The 18,262-nt window shown below is 44.4% G+C and overlaps 1 protein-coding gene across 1 annotated transcript in view; it reads left to right on the plus strand.

Moving 5' to 3' along the window:
• KAT2B (lysine acetyltransferase 2B) overlaps window positions 1-18,262 on the plus strand; it is a 111,440-nt gene that overhangs the window by 41,736 nt on the left and 51,442 nt on the right. The window contains exons 3-5 of the mRNA XM_055136249.1: window positions 6,350-6,495; window positions 12,032-12,124; window positions 14,588-14,769. Of these exons, the coding sequence (XP_054992224.1) occupies window positions 6,350-6,495; window positions 12,032-12,124; window positions 14,588-14,769 (421 nt within the window). The remainder of the gene's footprint in view (window positions 1-6,349; window positions 6,496-12,031; window positions 12,125-14,587; window positions 14,770-18,262) is intronic.

The raw sequence follows: 18,262 nt of genomic DNA on the forward strand, positions 1-18,262 counted from the left end.
TGCTTTAGTTTTTTACAGTGCCCGAATTGCTTTGTGGGGGTGATGCCAGTGCTTCCAGGAGTATTGGGAAGTGGGGGGGGAGGTAGCCCATCCCAACTCAAAAAAGCCTGGAGATTTCAGTCACAAAACCTGCATACCTGAATTTTCAGCCGATTGTATATTGGTGAGGTTCTTTCTGAGACAGTGGAGTCAGGCCAGGGCTATGGTGGCAATTTTGGATTGTGGAAGCAAGCGGCTGCTGGGGGCTGCTTGGGCAGGCACTACACTAAACAATGCCCTCTTCGATTTACCCCGGTCTGTGCAGCTATGTGCAGGTCCAAGATTAACTGCGGCTTTTGATCTCTTTCGAGTTTTATGGGTCTCTGAAGAACTAAGGCCAATAAATGAGCTTGTACAGCTGAGCCGGAGGTGGTTTGTGGGTGTGTCTCCCACATACCTAACTTTCGGCTGTTTAAATTATTGGTAAACTTGGCCCCAAGTTGTTGGGTCAGGCCAAAGGCATAGCGGCAATTTTGGGGTGTCAGGAAGCCTGAAGGCACCATCAGGCTGCTGATGCACTCGCCCCGCAGGTACAGGTTGACCTGCTGCGGCACCATGCCCTCGGACATTGACATTTTTGTGGAGGAATGTTTTAATTTTAGATTTTTCTTGGTAGGTGGGGATGGTGGGGGGTGTTATGCATCCAGTGGTGCATGTGGGGGCTACTCTTGCCTCTTTGCTGGGAGGCAGAAGGGGTTCGGAGAAGGGGTCATTCCTGGCAGTGCTCAGAGGGCTGCATGGTGCTGACCTGAATGTTCTAATATTTTTCAAGAACTAGAAGAAAATACAATTTTGTCATTTTTTGGTTATGGAAGAAAGACCTTTTCAAACAAAATTTCCAAGGAATGCCAAGGTAGCTGAAATGTGGCAGGTGCAGTCGAGTATGTGTCTTAAGACCCTGAATTCAGCCCCAAGCCCCTGCAGGCCCTGCCTCCAGCACTGGTGCCTGTGTTCCTTTTGTCTGCCCAGCCTAGCACTGCTGAACTGGGTGTGGGCATGAGTCCTGAAAAATTAAAAAGAAAAAGAAAAGCAAAGCTAAACTAATATTTAGTATTCTAGAAAAATATAAAATTCCTTTATGACTAAGTACTCAAATAAAGAAAAAAAAAACAACCTGCCAAAACCCAGGAGCATTTTCCATATATTAAGTACTGTCCCAGTACTCTAAAAAAGGAAGAGGGGCTAGAGCGAGATAGTACAGCAGGTAGGGCATTGATTTCCTTCACACATGCCAACCTGAGTTCAATCCCAGGCACGGCACACCACGAGTGATCCTTGAGTGCAGAGCCAGGAGTAGTTTCTGCACATAACTGGATGTGACATTAAAACCTCCCCCTAAGAAAAGATAAGTTAAAAAAAAAAAAGACGTAGGACACGCATTGGCGCAGAAGAGTCAATAGCCACTATCCTGGGAAAAAAAAAAAAAAAGGAGCCCAGGGCCTTCTGTTAAGTGTGAATCAAAACAGAGGGAGACCCTGTGGCTTCTCAAAAGATGGAGTGAGTGGAAGGAATTCTGTGCTGGAGAGAAGAATGGGGAAAGAGGGAAGGCCCTCATACCACTGCTAGTAATTATTGACGTCAGCGCTCCTGCTGGGGGTGGCTCAGGGGGCGTATCAAACCATAAATGGCAGTAAATAATAGCAAGGGCATAGTGTCATTTACTTTGTAGAAAATTAGCCGTTAGAGATTTTTGTAGTGTAGCTTATGGATTTTTGTTTCAGCTTAGTTAATTTTTTAATAGTACGCTCCCAGGCCTGTGAACAATCGAGGTGCATCTCTTAGATTCCTTGCTGTCTATCCAAAGGGTCCCCAAAAATATGATTTCTGTTTGTTTTTGTTTTGGGGTCACACCCAGCGGTCCTCAGGACTTTTACTCCTGGCTCTGTTCTCAGGGATCACTAGTGGCAGTGCTGGCAGGACCATACGGGATGCAGGGATTGGACCCGGGTCTGCCTCTTGCCTCTGTGTCTCTGTTCCCTCCTTGTTCCTTTCTAATTTGCATGCTGCAACTTTTGTGGGGAGATCATGGATTTGTTACGGACATAGAGGCAGAAGAGCTTCCTTAAATTCTACTTCTTAGGCATTTTTTTGAGGGGGGGGGCATACCCGACAGTGCTCAGGGGTTACTCCTGGCTCTTCACTCAGGAATGGGGACCATATGGGATGCCCAGGATCGAACCAGGATTGGCTGCATGCAAGGCAAGCACCTTACCTGATATACTATTATACTATTGGTCTAGTCCTTTCTTAAGCGTTTTTATCAGGCCTGCTCCCTGGAACATGCAAGATGAGGGGCTGCAAGATGTGGCACCAAAACAAAACAAAACAACCCACCACTAACAACAAAATATGCAAGATGATCTCAAATTGGTTTTCAAACTGAGTCTCCAGGGAAAGGGAATTCCCTTCAGCCCTCAGCAGACTCCTGAAAATGAGAGGTTCCACTACCCTTTCGGCCATAAAAATCTCTCTGATTCTGACTGAAGAATTGATTTGAGTAAAGGGCTTAGCGGCTAAATGTGACAGCTGGTTTCAAAAATAAATCAGTGTGGACTTCCCTGAGTGAAACCCACTATGTGGTAGCAGCTTAATTAGAGGGTTTCACGTGAAATGTGAGGGAATTTTTTTTGTGTTGTAGACATATTGTTTTCATAGCTTATCACTAGAAAGAAATGAAAACATTACCAGGCAAAAATAGTCTTACAGTTATTTCCGTAAATAACTGACATGAAAAAATTGGCCTAGTTATCTCCAGAATGAGGCCTGTCTCCCAAAGGCCTCAGACTGACCTCAGGGAAAAATTTGCTTGATCTTCAGGAAAAAATGACCTCGCAAATGTTCTGTGTAAAAGGAAGTCTAATTTTGGGCATCCTTGAGAGAGTGACAAAGCTACGCATTGTAGAGTTAAGTTTACGGTAAGAGATTAGAATATGAATTGTTGTGTTTATACACATGTGTCTGTAATTCTTCTATGATAAAAATCATGTTCTCAGAAATAGTTCAGCCACTCCTTTTTTGTTTGTTGTATAATAATAAGGGCTTTGTGTTTCCAAGTTTAGATTATCCACTAGATTTATTCCAAAGCCTCTAAGGCAGATGTTACTAAATTTCCTTCCTCCCTGTTTGAAAAGACTCCTCCAGAGGTACTTGGGGGTGGCTCCAAGGGCTGGAGCACACATGTTGCATGTAGGAGCCCTGGGTTCAGTCCCTGGCATATGGCACGATTTCCCCATGCACAGCCAGGAGTGACCGCCCCCCCCCAGCACCAAGCTGACCCCCAACACTAATACGGTCTGGAATAGCGCCCTGAATAGCCACACAACAAACAAAAATGTTTCTACACATGCTTGTGGAGGTATGTGCAACTCCTGTTAGCCAGGACTGGTACATGTCCTTGGGCCCGGGGCCTTTGATTTTGCCATTCTGTTTCTTTTCTCTCAGTAGAAAGACCAAAGGATTGGATTGAAAGAGACTAACTACGGGACTGGAGCAATAGTACAGTGGGTAGGGCGTTTTCGTTGCACGTGGCCGACCTGGGTTCGATTCCCAGCATCCCATATGGTCCCCTGAGCACTGCCAGGAGTGATTCCTGAGTGTAGAGCCAGGAGTCATCCCTGAGCATCATCGGGTGTGACCCAAAACCACCCCCCCAAAAAAACCCCCCCCAAAAAAAAACAAAAAAAAAAGAAAGAGACTCACTACCCTTTGGCCTCTCAAATTTTATTTATTTATTTATTTATTTATTTGCATTTCGGGTCACACCCAGCGATGCTCAGGAATTACTCCTGGCAGGGCTCGGGGGACCATATAGGATGCTGGGGATGGAACCTGGATCGCCTGCCTGGAAGACAAATGACCTCCCCACGGGACTATTGTTCCAGTCCATGGCCTCTCAAATTTTAATGGCTTTAACCTGACTTCCTTAGGAGTTTTGGAAGGTCCATCCTTTTGGTACTTAGTCCTCTTAACTGTCTTGAAAATGCTGCTGCTTTGATATCTCAGTTTGTGCTTGTAGAAGTTGGAGGAAAAAAAGCCAAGAGAAGGGTTTCATTGCAAGTGGTTTATTTGGGAAGGAAGTGGGTCGGTTGAAACTTAGAGTAAAGCTGCCCAATAAAATATGGATTACTACATCATGTCCTCTGTGGATAAGTACTGCTTAGCTGGGCTGGGGTGGGGGTGTGCTTGGTGGGCGTGGGGGGACAGCATGTGGGGACTCTTACCTCAGAGTGACTCCACTAAGGCAGGGTGGAGGGGGATTGTTTATTCTTTCATTGCTGAAGTCTGCTCATGTGGGTGGCTGAGCAGATCCCAGTGATGGGAGTTGGAGCTGCTGGTGGAAATCAGGAAGTGTGCCCTGAAAGTAGTGAGGGAGGGGCATCTGGGTAAGGGACGGCAGCCTTCTCATGGTTTAGTGACGAGTTTTATGGGTTAACAACTACCTCAAAGCAGTTCATCAAGCCCAGCTTCTAGCAGGTGTTCCTCTATAAACTTTAGTCCCATCTCCCTTTAAAAAGGCAAGGAAGGGGCTGGAGCGATAGCACCGCGGGTAGGGCATTTGCCTTGCATGTGGCCGACCCGGGTTCGATTCCCAGCATCCCATATGGTTCCCTGAGCACCGCCAGGAGTAATTCCTGAGTGCAGAGCCAGGAGCAACCCCTGTGCATAATCGGGTGTGACCCAAAAAGCAAAACAAAACAAAAAAACCAAAAAACCCAAAAAACAAATAAAAAGGCAAGGAAAAAGAGTCATTCTTCTTTATAGTTGATTATTTCTCTAAAAATCATTCCCAAACACTTCTATACATATCCAAGCTTTTTTGGTTGGCTTTTTTTGTTGTTGTTGTTATGGGGTGTCACCTGCAGTACTCAGGAATCACTCTTGGTGGTGCTTGGTTGGGGGACCATATGGGATGCCGGAGATTGAACCCGGATGGCCTTGTGCAAGGCAGGTGCCCTACCCTCTCTGTACTGTTTCTCTGACCCCTATGCAGGCATTTTTGGGCCAGCACATCAAGGAGTTTCAAGCAGACACACCAAGACCCTTGGTCCCTCTTGAAGTTTTAGTGCCTATTAAGTGGCGAGCATAGGGAGAGGTGTTGGGGGTATAGGAATGAGAAATACTGACGTGATCCAGAGAACCTTCTGGGCTACACGGTGCTCATTTCCCACAGGTAACTGTTACTTACACAGCACTTTCCAAGTCAGAAAGGACTCGAAGTGGATTAGCTAATTTTATATAGAGAAAACAGACATTTTTGGGCGGCTGGTTTATTGGTTGATTTTTGTTTTACTTTTGGGTGATACCCAGTGGTGCTCAGGTCTTACTCTTGACTCTGTGCTCAGGGATCACTCCTGGTGGTGCTCAAGGAGCCATATGTGGTGTCTAAGATGGAACTCATGGGGTCAGCCACATGCAAAGCAAACGCCTTAATCCTTTTGCTCTCTGTGGTTACTTTAATACTTGGATCAACTTATTTGCTCTTGGATCCTGGCTTTGCCTGGTTGGCCATATGACATTGGATAAAATAGCATTTAATCTTTCTGCCTCAGTTTTCTCAACCATAAAATGGGATTGCTCATACGTTCTTCATGGGATTATTTGAGGATCCAATGTGACAATCTTGAAAATGGACTGAATTTGGATCCTAACAGGACAGGAGCATGGGAGCGTAATTGGAGAGTTTTTTAAGCTATGTTCTGTCTGATAACAGAACAAAGGTCAGAAGTAGGCTTGGGCTTCAGTCATGAAGGATTTGGGATCTCAGAAGGGCTTTGGGGCTTTAGTGAAGAGACAGTGACATTCCAGAGTCTTTGTTAGAAAGGCTGAGGGAAAGTGCTTCGCTCAGTCCTTATGCAAATTCTTGATCCGTTGAGCTGGTTAGTTTTCAGCATTACGGGATCTTGGTTTTTGTGCCCCTGTGAGCTACAGGCCCACACAGCTCAGAATCACCTCTACACTGTCTTGGCATGGTGAAGAATTTGTTTATATGGAAGCCTGCAAAAACGTAACACAGTCACAACCAGAGTTGGTGCCAACACATTCCAGATCCTAGTGTATTAGGAAATATGAGCTGCTAGCTGATTTTTGATGTTGTTCACAATGATAAGACTCAACGTGATGGCAGGCTCTTGATTATAAGTCAGTTTTTGAGAAGACTTTGATTTACAGTGTTCATACATCTTCTGTTCGAAAGATAGCCTTGGTCTTGTGGATTGGTGTTCCGGAAGGCTCTTGAGAGAAACTTCTGTTTTAAAGTAGAAAGTTAGTGGTTTCCAAGTGACTTTTTCACATAAGCTTCTTTGCATTTTAGCTGCTCATGTTTCCCACTTGGAGAATGTGTCCGAGGAAGAAATGAATAGACTCCTGGGAATAGTGTTGGATGTCGAATATCTCTTTACCTGTGTCCATAAGGAAGAAGATGCTGATACCAAACAAGTTTATTTCTACTTATTCAAGGTGAGATTTTCACTTTTTTTTCTTTTTCTTTGTTTTGGGGAACACATCTGGCAGTGCTCAGGGCTCATTCCTGGCTCTGCACTTAGGATTCACTCCTGGTGGGGCTCAGGGGGTCTATATATTGTGTTGGAGTTAGAAGCTCTGTTGGCTACATGCCTGGCAAGTGTCTTACCTGCTGTACTATCTCTTCAACCCTGAGATTTTAAAAATATTTAAAAAGATATGTCTTTATTCTGTCATTGTCCAAATGTGCTCAATTTCTATATACTTGGTCTTGGGGTAGGAACACTCTCAGTTCATGGTACATTTTGCCCCCAGTGATTGCTAAAACATACTTTTCTTCATTAGGGAACCTTTAAAATAGTTTGCCATACTCCGAACACACCCTTTTCCCTTAAGAGTCTTCACACTTGTATGGAAGGTTAAATATATTGCATATGCTTGTGGACTTCTTTCGCTCCACCCATCCGTTCATCCGTCCTGCAAATCCGTATTACACACCTGTCCTGTGTGTGACGCTCACGGAGACACAGTGGATAGGTCTGCTGACAAGTCAAGGTTCTTGCTCTTGTGGATCTCACATTTTTGTAGTAGAGGATGAAACCAGTAAGTAAATACTGCATTTTCAGGCAGTGATAAGTGCCGTGCAGAAAAGTGAAGTAGAGTAAAAGGAATCAGAATGACCAGGGGATGGTGGTGGGTGAGGGTTCATGTGATGAGAATGTCTCTCTGTAGAGATCACAGCGAAGGATGGCCATGCCTCAGGAGGGCTGGACAAGGAAGAGCCTTTTCGGCCGAGGAAACAGCAGGTCTGAGGCCTGGGCACTGTGCGTGGACCGAGCCTGATGTGGTGTGGGCAGAAAGGAGGCCGTCTCCGAGCAGTCCGTGAGCAAGTGCAGGATGGAATAAGATAGATTCTGGGGCATGACTCAAGGGGAGAAAGAGAATTCAAACATTTGGACTTTGCAAAATTGTTTTACCATCTTTTTTTTTCTTCTTTTTTGGGTCATACCCAGCAATGCTCAGGGATTATCCTGGCTCTGCATTTAGAAATTACTCCTAGCAGTGCTTGGGGGACCATATGGGATGCCAGGGATCGAACCTGGGCCGGCTGTGTGCTAGGCAAACACCCTACCCGCTGTACGATCTCTCTGGCCCTTGTTTTGGCATCTTACCCACTTTGACCCATCTGTAGCTACTTCGCCCCATGGTTGCCTCTTAATGGCTTTACTTCATTCATCTGCTTCCACAGATGATTGTCACCCAGTCTCACTGTGGTCTAGGCTGACTGGCATGGGAGGGAAACTGGTGTAGGTAGCAGATAGATCTCAGACTGGCAGAAGGAGATTCCTAAAGGAAACGGACAAAAGGAGTAATTAGAAAAGAAGAAACTCCAGGTATTGAGGGCACTGCTGATTATTTCGCTATGTGACCCTGGTAAGGAGCTTTAAAAATAACAACCGACAAAGCACTAATAATAGTAACAACTATAACAAACCAAACACTTCAAGTTTCCAGCCGAAAAAAGTTTGCTTCTGTATGACAAGAATTAGATAAATTTTCCATTGAGTTACCTCTTTGGCTTTGGCTGATAGGAATCTTGGTGGAAATTTTTTGCATAGTTTCTATAGCTATTTTTTTGGGGGGAGGGTCTGAATTTATTTGCCACATAGTTTTTTTCTTTCATTTTCTATTGCATACATCTTTTAGTGCATGAATGGGGAGTTGGGAGTAGATAGGGATAAGAATGGGAGAGAGAACTCTTTTTAATTGTGGGGGCATGTGGTGATATTAACTCTTTTTAAAAAAATTTTTTTACCGTTTTTTATATATATTTATTTCTAACACTGTAGCACTGTCCTCTCGTTGTTCATTGATTTGCTCAAGCAGGCACTGTAATGTCTGCATTGCGAGACTTGTTTTTACTGGTTTTGGCAAATCGAGTACGCCACGGGTAGCTTGCCAGACTCTGCCATGCGGGCGGGATACTCTTGGTAGCTTGCGGGCTCTCCGAGAGGGATGGAGGAATCAAACCCGGGTCGGCCGCGTGCAAGGCAAACGCCCTACCCACTGTCCTATTGCTCCAGCCTATGGACATGTGACAGATGAAAAAAGTGGAGCAAAGCGAAGAAAGCAAAGTGCAGTTTTCATGACAGACAGTCTGGTGAAGGAACTTCAGCGTATTTATTTCTAAGATTTTATTTTTCTTATTGAGATAGATCTTTAGAAAGCTGTTCATGATTAGGTTTAATTCATACAGTGTTCCGACACCCATCCTGTATCAGTATACATTTCCCAGCACCAGTGTCCCCAGTTTTTCTCCCATCATCTTCATCCCCCTCCCCCTCAGCCTGCCTCTATGGCAGGCATTTCTCTCTCTCTCTCCTCTCTCTCTGGGCTTTTTGGTGGACAGTAGAAGGGAGAGAGGAGAGAGAGAGGAGAGGGGAAGGAGGGGGAGAGAGAGAGAGAGAGAGAGAGAGAGAGAGAGAGAGAGAGAGAGAGAGAGAGAGAGTACACACGCGCGCGCGCACACACACACACACACACACACAAAACAACCCAACAACTAGCTTCCCTGGAGCAATTAGCAGCACTAGGCTTACTCCAGGTGACAACTTGTTGACATGGCTGTGAGGCCTGAGTCATCCAAATTGAACCCTGGCAGGTTCATACTGTGTAGAGCTTTTTTGGAAAAAAGATCTTAGTTGAAGAAAAACAACGTCTGTGTGACTGCAGCTATTATTTGTCTTGGCACTAAGCTTCCTGGCAGTTCCCCGCTGCCTGTTGGAAGTGAAGGTGGTGTCAAGGTTTCCATCCTGCCAGCCTCCTCTTGATTCTGTTTATAACCAACCAAACAGCGAAAGCACTGCCGGGCTTTGAAGTTCCTTCTTTTCTCTCTTTCCCTTACATCTTTTAACTAACAGTGCAAATAAATTTGCTCGGGGAAACAAAATCCCAAATATGTAAGGAAGGCTCTCTCCCTTCCCTCCCTTCAAAAGAAAACTTTGGGCAAACGAGTTATATAAATCATCTATCCCTTAGCTGTTGAAAGTTAGCTCCTGGGTCTCGTGTATCTCACTGAGAAAATTAAGATGGATTGTACGTTTCTGGTTGCTTTTTATAACTTTTGTTCTTTCATGTTGCGAGTAATCTCAGGGCAAAAAGTACTTCCCCAAACCCAGAATATTCCAATGACTGCAAATGTGACTTTGGAACCCAGCTCTGTGGGTTTAAATCCTGGCTCAAACACAGTTCCTAGATGTGGTTTTGGACAAACCATTCTCCCATTTTATAGATCGTTCTGTTGTCTTGAAAATACAGAGTCATAATACCTCAAAAGGTTTTCCTTTGTCTGGTTTTTGTTTTTTTGAGCCATACCCGACAGTGCTCAGGGCTTACTCCTGATTCTACACTCAGGGATCACTCCTGGTGGAGCGTGGTGGACTGTATGGGGTGCTGGGGATTGAACCCTGGAAGGCTGTGAGCAAGGCAGGAGGGCCTTACCTGCTGTGCTGTCTCTCCAGCCCCTCAAAAGGTTGTTAGGAGGGGCTGGAGCGATAGCACAGCGGGTAGGGCGTTTGCCTTGCATGCGGCCAACACGGGTTCGAATCCCAGCATCCCATATGGTACCCTGAGCACCGCCAAGGGTAATTCCTGAATGCAGAGCCAGGAGTAATCCCCGTGCATCGCCCGGTGTGACCCAAAAAGCAAAAAAAAGGTTGTTAGGAGTATAAGCATGCATTAGATAATCCTATTTTTATAAGGAATGAGAGAGCCCGACAGAAGCAAGATTGCAAATGGGTGCTCCTATTAGTACCATTTCCCAGGTGCCCACTTTCCCCAGCACCATCATTTTATCATGTAGAAACTGAGGTTCATCATCTTTCCAATCCGTCAGTTCATTTCCAGTTTAATTTCTTCTTGGGCCAAGTTCCCAAATACTCTTTTTTTCAACTGGAGTGGGGGGAGGTTGGGGTGGATAAGTGGAGACAAGAAGAATTAATGAAACTGGGATTTTTGGTTTTGTTTTTGGGCCACATCAGGTGATCCTTGGGGTTTAGCCCTGGCTCTGCACTTAGGAATTGTTCCTAGTGGTGCTCAAGGGAACCATATGGGATGCTGGGGATCGAACCTGGGTCAGCCATGTGCAAGGCAAGCATCCTATTTATCCCCAGAAACTTGAATTTTTAGAATGTATTTCTTCCTCTCTCACTCATATGCATACATGACATCATTACTGCACACTTTTTTTGTGTGTGTGTGGGGGGGCATAACTGGTGATGCTCAGCGTCTACTCCTGGCTCTGCACCCAGGGATCACTCTAGGTGGGCTGGGGGGACCAAATGGGGTGCCAGGGATAGAATCTGGATTGGCAGTGTGCAAGGCAAGCACCCTTTTATCTGCGGTATTACTGCTCCGACACGGAACTTTTTTTTTTTTTAAGATAGCCATAATGCACCGAAAAACTCAGCAAACGCCCCTTCCTCACAATTTTTGTGGCACCTGTAGCATTAGGCATAGCTCCCGGGACACAGTGATCGCCATCCTTGCAGGCCGGACCATTTTCAGTGACTCCTGGCAGAATGGTTGCCATGTTTTGTTTCTGTTGAAAAAGCGCTGTGCAGTGGAGGGAGGGAAAGAAATTCCGTGAGTAATTGCATGGTCCTGTTTTAACTGGCCCACATGTAAAGGTTACAAAAGATGCAGGCACAGATCGAGAGTGAAGAATTTTAATATCACACTTATTTTCAAAATAGATCTTGATTAACGGCTCTGTGTTCCCTTTGCTCTCTGCTGTTTGCTCTTTGAGGACTTTAAATTCCAGTGGCAGGGATTAAGAGCCCTGTTTTGTTTTGTGAGCATTGAGATGCCAGAGCAGTTGGCCTGCATTCTGCAGAGGGAGAGGAAATGAAGAAAGACCGCAACCGCGAAAGTTGCCAGTTGGGAGCCAGCAGAATTCCTTCCAGTGAGCCCGGGCCCCGTGCAGTGCACAGGGCATCCAGTCACCCTCTCTCCAGCCTGCTTGGTGCAGAGTGGGCCCAGAGTGGCTGAGGTGTGCCCAGTGCACACCTCAAAAGCCCCAAAACCTTTTGCGTCGGTGGGAAGCCAGAGTCAGGGAGTCAAGAGAAAAAGTAGGGGTGAAACACAGATTTGAAAGGTTTCTCAAAACTGGCAAAAAAACGTTCCTCAATGGTGGTGATGGACATCAGCATTTATTTATTTCCTCTAGATGAGAGAGAGAGAGAGAGAGAGAGCAAAGAGAGAGAGAGAGAGAGAGGAAAAGATAGACGGAAACAGAGCGAGACACAGAGAGACAGAGACAGACAGACAGAAAGAGAGACAGAGAGAGAGAGGAAAGAGAGAGGCAGAGACAGAGAGTGACAGAGAGATAGAAGAAAGACAGAGACAGAAACAGAGAAAGGCAGAGAGAGAGAGAGGAGAGAGAGAGAGAAGACGCATGTGTTTGTGGGGAGGGAGAGAGGAAAGAAATTGAGAGAGACTGATTTTTTTCCCTCCTCCAATGATTTCTTTGCAGCTCTTGAGAAAGTCTATTTTACAGAGAGGAAAACCTGTGGTTGAAGGCTCTTTGGAGAAGAAACCTCCCTTTGAAAAACCTAGTATCGAACAGGTAAGAAGGAAAAGGAGAAGCCCTTTCTTTGGCTGGAAGGCTGAACAAACCTTGCAATCTTCCACTTACATCTCTACATGGGTTGCCTTTATATCTTCCATACCCGATAGCAAAGGGTTTGGACCCTGTGCATCAGACGTGAGGACGTGATTTAAGAAAGATCTAGCTTTTGTCCTTAAGGGCTGTTTGCTATAGAAATAGAATTCATTGTGTTTGGGTGGGGAGGGGGAGAAATAAAATAGAACATGTAGTTCCTAAGAAAACATATGATGTATTTTTTTTATTGGTGTTGCTTGTTTTAAAATTTTGTCTTTGTTCTTTTGTTTGGCACCATCTGAAAAAGCTTATTTGAAATGAGGAACTTTAGTAGCATGTGAAAAACATTCTAAGTCAAGCAGAAATAAAAAAAAAAAGGTAGACTTCCTGCTACTTTGTAATTCTTGAAAAGATGCTGGTTTACTTGGGGAATCTGGTGACTTGTATAGACATTTCTATAAGATGTCAGAATTTTTCATCAGCATCACTTTTAGTCTATTATGGTTCAGCTAAATAAATCTCAGATACTCTTTGACAGGGCTTTTGATTACAGAAGACATGATATTAGAGTTTTTACAAGTACAAACGTATTTTTATCAGTCATTTTAGATTGAAGAAATTCAGGTTTGCTCTCAAGTTCTATTAAATAGGATTTTTAAAAAAATTTGAAATTAAATTAGATGGTAATATTCTTCACAAAGAATATTTTAATCCACAGCTTCTTTGAAAAAGTTAGTAATTTGCAATAAGATTATTTTGGAAGATAAACTTTTTTTAAAATTTTTTAATTAGTGTATCACCGTGAGGGTACAGTTACAGATTTACATACTTTCGTGCTAGTGTTTCTGTCATACAATGTTCGAGAACCCATCCCTCCACCAGTGTCCATTCTCCACCACCGATGAACCCAGTATCCCTCCCACCCCTCAATCCCGTCCCCCCACCCCACCCCGCCTCTGTGACAGGGTATTCCCTTTTGTTTCCTCTCTCCTTTTGGGTGTTGTGGTTTGCAATAGAGGTATTGAGTGGCCATCGTGTTCAATTTATAGTCTACTTTCAGCACGCTTTGCTTCTTCCTTCCCGAGTGGGTTCTCCAACCACATTTTTTTTTTTTGGGTTGATGATTGTTTTATTTATTTTTTATTTTTTTTATTTTATTTTTATTTTATTAAATCACCGTGTGGAAGATTACAATGCTTTCGGGCTTAGGTCTGTTATACAATGCTGAAACAACCATCCCTTCACCAGTGCCCATATACCACCACCAAAAAAAAAAAAAAAACAAAAAACCCACACAGTACACCTCCCATCCCGCCCCCCCACCCCCTACCTTGTAACTGATAAGTTTCATTTTACATTCTGTTTACTTTGGTTACATTCAATATTTCAACACAAACCTCACTATTGTTTTTAGGAGTACCCCACTAGATTCAGACCTCCTGTGAAGACAAATTAGGTCGCGCGGCCGCAGTAGCGGCCGCGCGGTTTTGAATTTCTGTACTTTAACAAGAAGTCCAGGGAGATTTCTTCCAGATATTAGATAATTGCAGGCTTGAAAACCCAATCTGTGGTTGTCTTAATATGGCGGCCACCGCGCCCTTCATCCCCGGAGAGAAAGAGGCGAGAGAGAGAGAAATACCTTTCCCCTCCTGGGCGGGCACGGGGCTGAGGCTTAGTTCTCAGGCTGGAGACATTCTGCGAGGAGTTGCTCACACCGAAAGAGGTTTTGCTGGGTCTGGATTCACGCTTGTACAGCTGCGGGGAGGCCGCACATGCGTGCGGCCCCTGGGATCACATCTCGGCGGTGGGACTCTCCAACCACATTTTACTTGGTGTTCCCTTTTCTATCTGAGCTGCCTTTCCCCCCAGCATGTGAGGCCAGCTTCCAGGTCATGGAGCCAACCTCCTGGTACTTATTTCTGCTATTCTGGGTGTTAGTCTTGGACAGTAAACTTGCTAAAACTGAAAGAGGAGTGATCATAGTTAGGATCAATGCAGGGCAGCCTACCAGCCTTTTGATGAAAATTTGGTTAATTTACTAACATTCCTGTCCACCAGCTGCAATTCTCTGAGTGACCGAGCAGGTAACGCAGCAGGTTTCATCTGTAAAACAGTCATATTTTATTGGGTTGGAGGTTTTGACCATTTTAGCCTGGGATCTTGTTTTCCTCTGATGCTTCAGGACTGCAGCAGACATAGGATCTTCATTCACCTGCTCTCTCTCTCATCGCTTTTTGTCCACTGTGATCTGAAGCGAGAGTCCCTCTGGGCATTCCTGTTTTCTAACAAGGAAAAGGAAGAGGGTTTTGTGAATAGAGAAATGTTTGTTCTTTCGCTAATAACCAGCAGTAGCGCTGACTATGTGGGTGTTCAGAATGAGTCTGATTGCAGAGCTGCATGAATAAATTGCCTTTTCCTCCTTTCAAGGGTGTGAATAACTTTGTACAGTACAAATTTAGTCACCTGCCATCCAAAGAAAGGCAAACAATAGTGGAGCTGGCAAAAATGTTCTTAAACCGCATCAACTACTGGCATCTGGAGGCACCATCTCAACGAAGACTGCGATCACCCAATGATGATATTTCTGGATACAAAGAGAACTACACAAGGTAATCATGTGTTACCTTCTTGTAACAAAAAATGATCCCTTCCTTGCCTTTGGCCTTGCAGACATTGTTGCAGACATAAAATTGGTACTTGTCTCTGCAAGTTAGAGGGTTGCCCAGTGATCATGGTGATGCCATGCCATTATTTTGGAGAGGATGCTGTATAATTTAGAATCTCTCCATTCTTTTCATTAATACCGAGTTCTTTTTTTCTTTTTCCCCCCTTGAGGGCTAAGGAGGTCCAGATCATCGAGACCTGTACATCCAATAATAGTTGCCAGCCACTGTGGGCACTGAGCCTTATTATTATTATTATTTCTTTTTGGGTCACACCCGGCAATGCACAGGGGTTAGCTCCTGGCTCTGCACTCAGGAATTACTCCTGCCAGTGCTCGGGGGACCATATGGGATGCTGGGAATCGAACCTGGGTTGGCCGAGTGCCAGGCCAATGCCCTACCCGCTGTGCTATCACTCCAGCCCCCACTGAATCCCACTTTAAATGGATCAATTGAGATATGGAAGATTGCCCCCCAAAAGGAAGATAACTCACTACAAGGTTTAAAATATTAATTCTCCTGGTTGGATAGCACAGTAGATAGGGTGTTTGCCTTGCATGCGGCCAACCCATATGGTTTGATTCCCAACGTCCCATATGGTCCCCCGAGCCTTGGCAGGAGTAATTCCTGAGTACAGAGTCAGGAGTGCAGAGCCAGGAGTAACCCCCTGTGCATCGCCAGGTGTGACACAAAAGGCCAAAAAAAAAAAAAAGTTAATTAATTCTCTGTTGAAAGATACTATTTTAAATCTAGATTTAAATTTAATTATATATATTAAAGATAATATTTAAGGGGGCTGGAGTGATAGCACAGCCCCCTTAAATATTGATATTCCAAAAACAGTGGGTAGGGCGTTTGCCTTGCACACGGTCGACCTGGGTTTGATTCCCAGCATCCCATATGGTCCCCTGAGCACCGCCAGGAGTGATCCCTGAGTGCATGAGCCAGGAGTAACCCCTGTGCATCGCCAGGTGTGACCCAAAAAGCAAAAAAAAAAAAAAAAAAAATTAAAATTAGATTAAATCATTTGTGGGTGTATGCATGAGCATGTGTGTTTTGGGATGAATGCGATGGGATGGGGCGTGTCCTGAGATTTGACCCCAGGTTCTCACATGTGTAGGCAATGCTCTCCCTCTACCACCAAACTATATCACCAGTACCTAAAATAAAAATTAAAGTTAACTTTGGTACTTTCAATTTTTTTTAATGTGATACTGTAACGTTTAAAATTGTATGTATGACAGTATGTGTTTTGGTTTTGGAGTTTTGAGCCACACCTGGCTCCATGCTAGGGTTGCTCCTTGGGCCATGCAATGCTAGGGGTCAGATCCAGGCCTTCTACATGCACATCTACACTTTGGCCTGTTGAGGTTAGTTTCTGTTCCTTTAAATCAACATTTTTACATTAGTGGGCCAGAGCAGTTGTACAGTGGGTAGGTCGTTTGCCTTGCACGTGTCTAATCTGGATTGGATCCCTCGAACCTCATATGGTCCTCCGAGCACCGCAGGAGTGATCCCTGATTGCGGAGCCAGGAGTAAACCTTGGCCACCTCCAGGTGTGACCTTTCCCCCATTTTTTTTTATTAGTTTTTTTTTTTTTTAAATTATATCTTTTTTTTTTTTATTGAATCACCATGAGCTACAGTATAACACTTTCATGTTTGAGTTTCAGTCATACAATGATCAAACACTCATCCCTCCACCAGTGCACATTTTCCACCACCAGTGTCGCCAGTATCCCTCTGCCCCCCCCCCGCCTGCCTCTGTGGCAGACAGTTTCCCTCTTACTCTGTCTCTCTACTGATGGGTATTATGATTTGCAATACAGATAATGAGAGGCCCTCATATTTGGTTCTTTATCTACTTTCAGCACACAGCTTCTTTCCTTACATTAGTTTTAATGAAAGGAATAGATGCATCTTTTTAGCCTCCACTTAGTATTATATATCAGGCATTTCGTGATCCTGTTACAGTCTGTTGAGCTGACATACAAGAATTTAGCTAACCATTTTCCTATTGGTATACCTTCAAACTCTTAAGAGTTTTTTTCTGCTCATCTGTACTTAAAATTTTTAAAAGTATTTTTATTTATTATAAATAAAATAAGTATTTAATTATAAATAAAATATTCGGTTATTTTTATATTTTAATTTGATTATTTATGAACCATAGAATAATGGAATTCACCTACAGAATCTTAAATATGGATCATCAAATTGAATGACATGCATTTGTTTTCATTCAAGAGAGTCGCTTAATTATTAGGATTATCCATTCTATTTAACATTTTAAAGTTTTGGTTTTTGGTTCATGGCTGACAGTGCTCAAGGGCTATTTCTGGCTTTCTGCTCAGCAGTGAGCCTTTAGCGGTGCTCAGGTGATCTTGTGTAGGGCCTGGGATTTGAACTGGGGTTGGCTGCATGCAAGGCAGGTGCCCTATTCTCTGTCCTATCTCTTCAGCCCCTTCACTTTTTTTTCTTAATTAAATACCATTATTTACAAAGTTGTTCATAATACAGTTGTTACGGGCAGTCAGTGTTCCAACACCAGTCCCACGACCAGTATGACCTTCTCCACCATTTCCCCCACTTTCTTTCTCCCACTTTCAAGTCTGCTCCCTCAGCGGGCACGAAAGAATTTATTCTGTGTTGCTTGTTGCACTTATAGCACAGCTAGTTGGGTGTTTGCCTTGCACGTGGCTGACCCGGGTTTGATTCCTCCATCCTGCTGGGAGAGCCCGGCAAGCGACTAAGAGTATCCCGCCTGCACGGCAGAGCCCGGCAAGCTACCCATGGTGTATTTGATATGCCCAAAACAGTAACAACAAGTCTCACCATGGAGACGTTACTGGTACCCGATCAAGCATATCGATAAGCAACGGGACGACAGTGCAACAGTGCTTCAGTGCTTGTGTGTGATTGTTTTTCTTTATTGAGAGCTTAGTTGGCTATGTTATTTTCCCGCCTAATTTGGTGTGCTCCTACTGGGCTGTCAGTATTGTGGAGTTTGGAGGTGTTGAGCGGCTGCATAAGCAGCAGTGGCAGCTGTGACATATGGGCTTGACTGCCAGGGGTGGGGGGGCTCTCTATAACATTTTTTATACTCCAGTATTTCTCTCAATATAACTTACAGATTCTTGAAACTTACTTCAGAGGGTAATTATGAAGTTTCAGGACACATACCAATGACGATTTTAGGACACATATGAAAGACGAGTCCTTGAAGGACACATGGCTTGCTTGCATCAGAACCCTGGGTTCCATCCCTAACACTGCATATTCCCCTGAGCACTGCCAGGAGTGACCCCGGAGCACTCAGCCAGGAGACATCCCAGAGCACAGCTGGGTGTGGCCCCAAACAAACCAAATTCCACAATCTCCCCCAGCGATCCCCTGCACATAAACATACACCGAATACATATTTTATTTATATTTTTATT

The sequence above is a fragment of the Sorex araneus genome, chromosome 4 (assembly GCF_027595985.1).
Source record: "Sorex araneus isolate mSorAra2 chromosome 4, mSorAra2.pri, whole genome shotgun sequence".
Taxonomy (NCBI): Eukaryota; Metazoa; Chordata; class Mammalia; order Eulipotyphla; family Soricidae; genus Sorex; species Sorex araneus.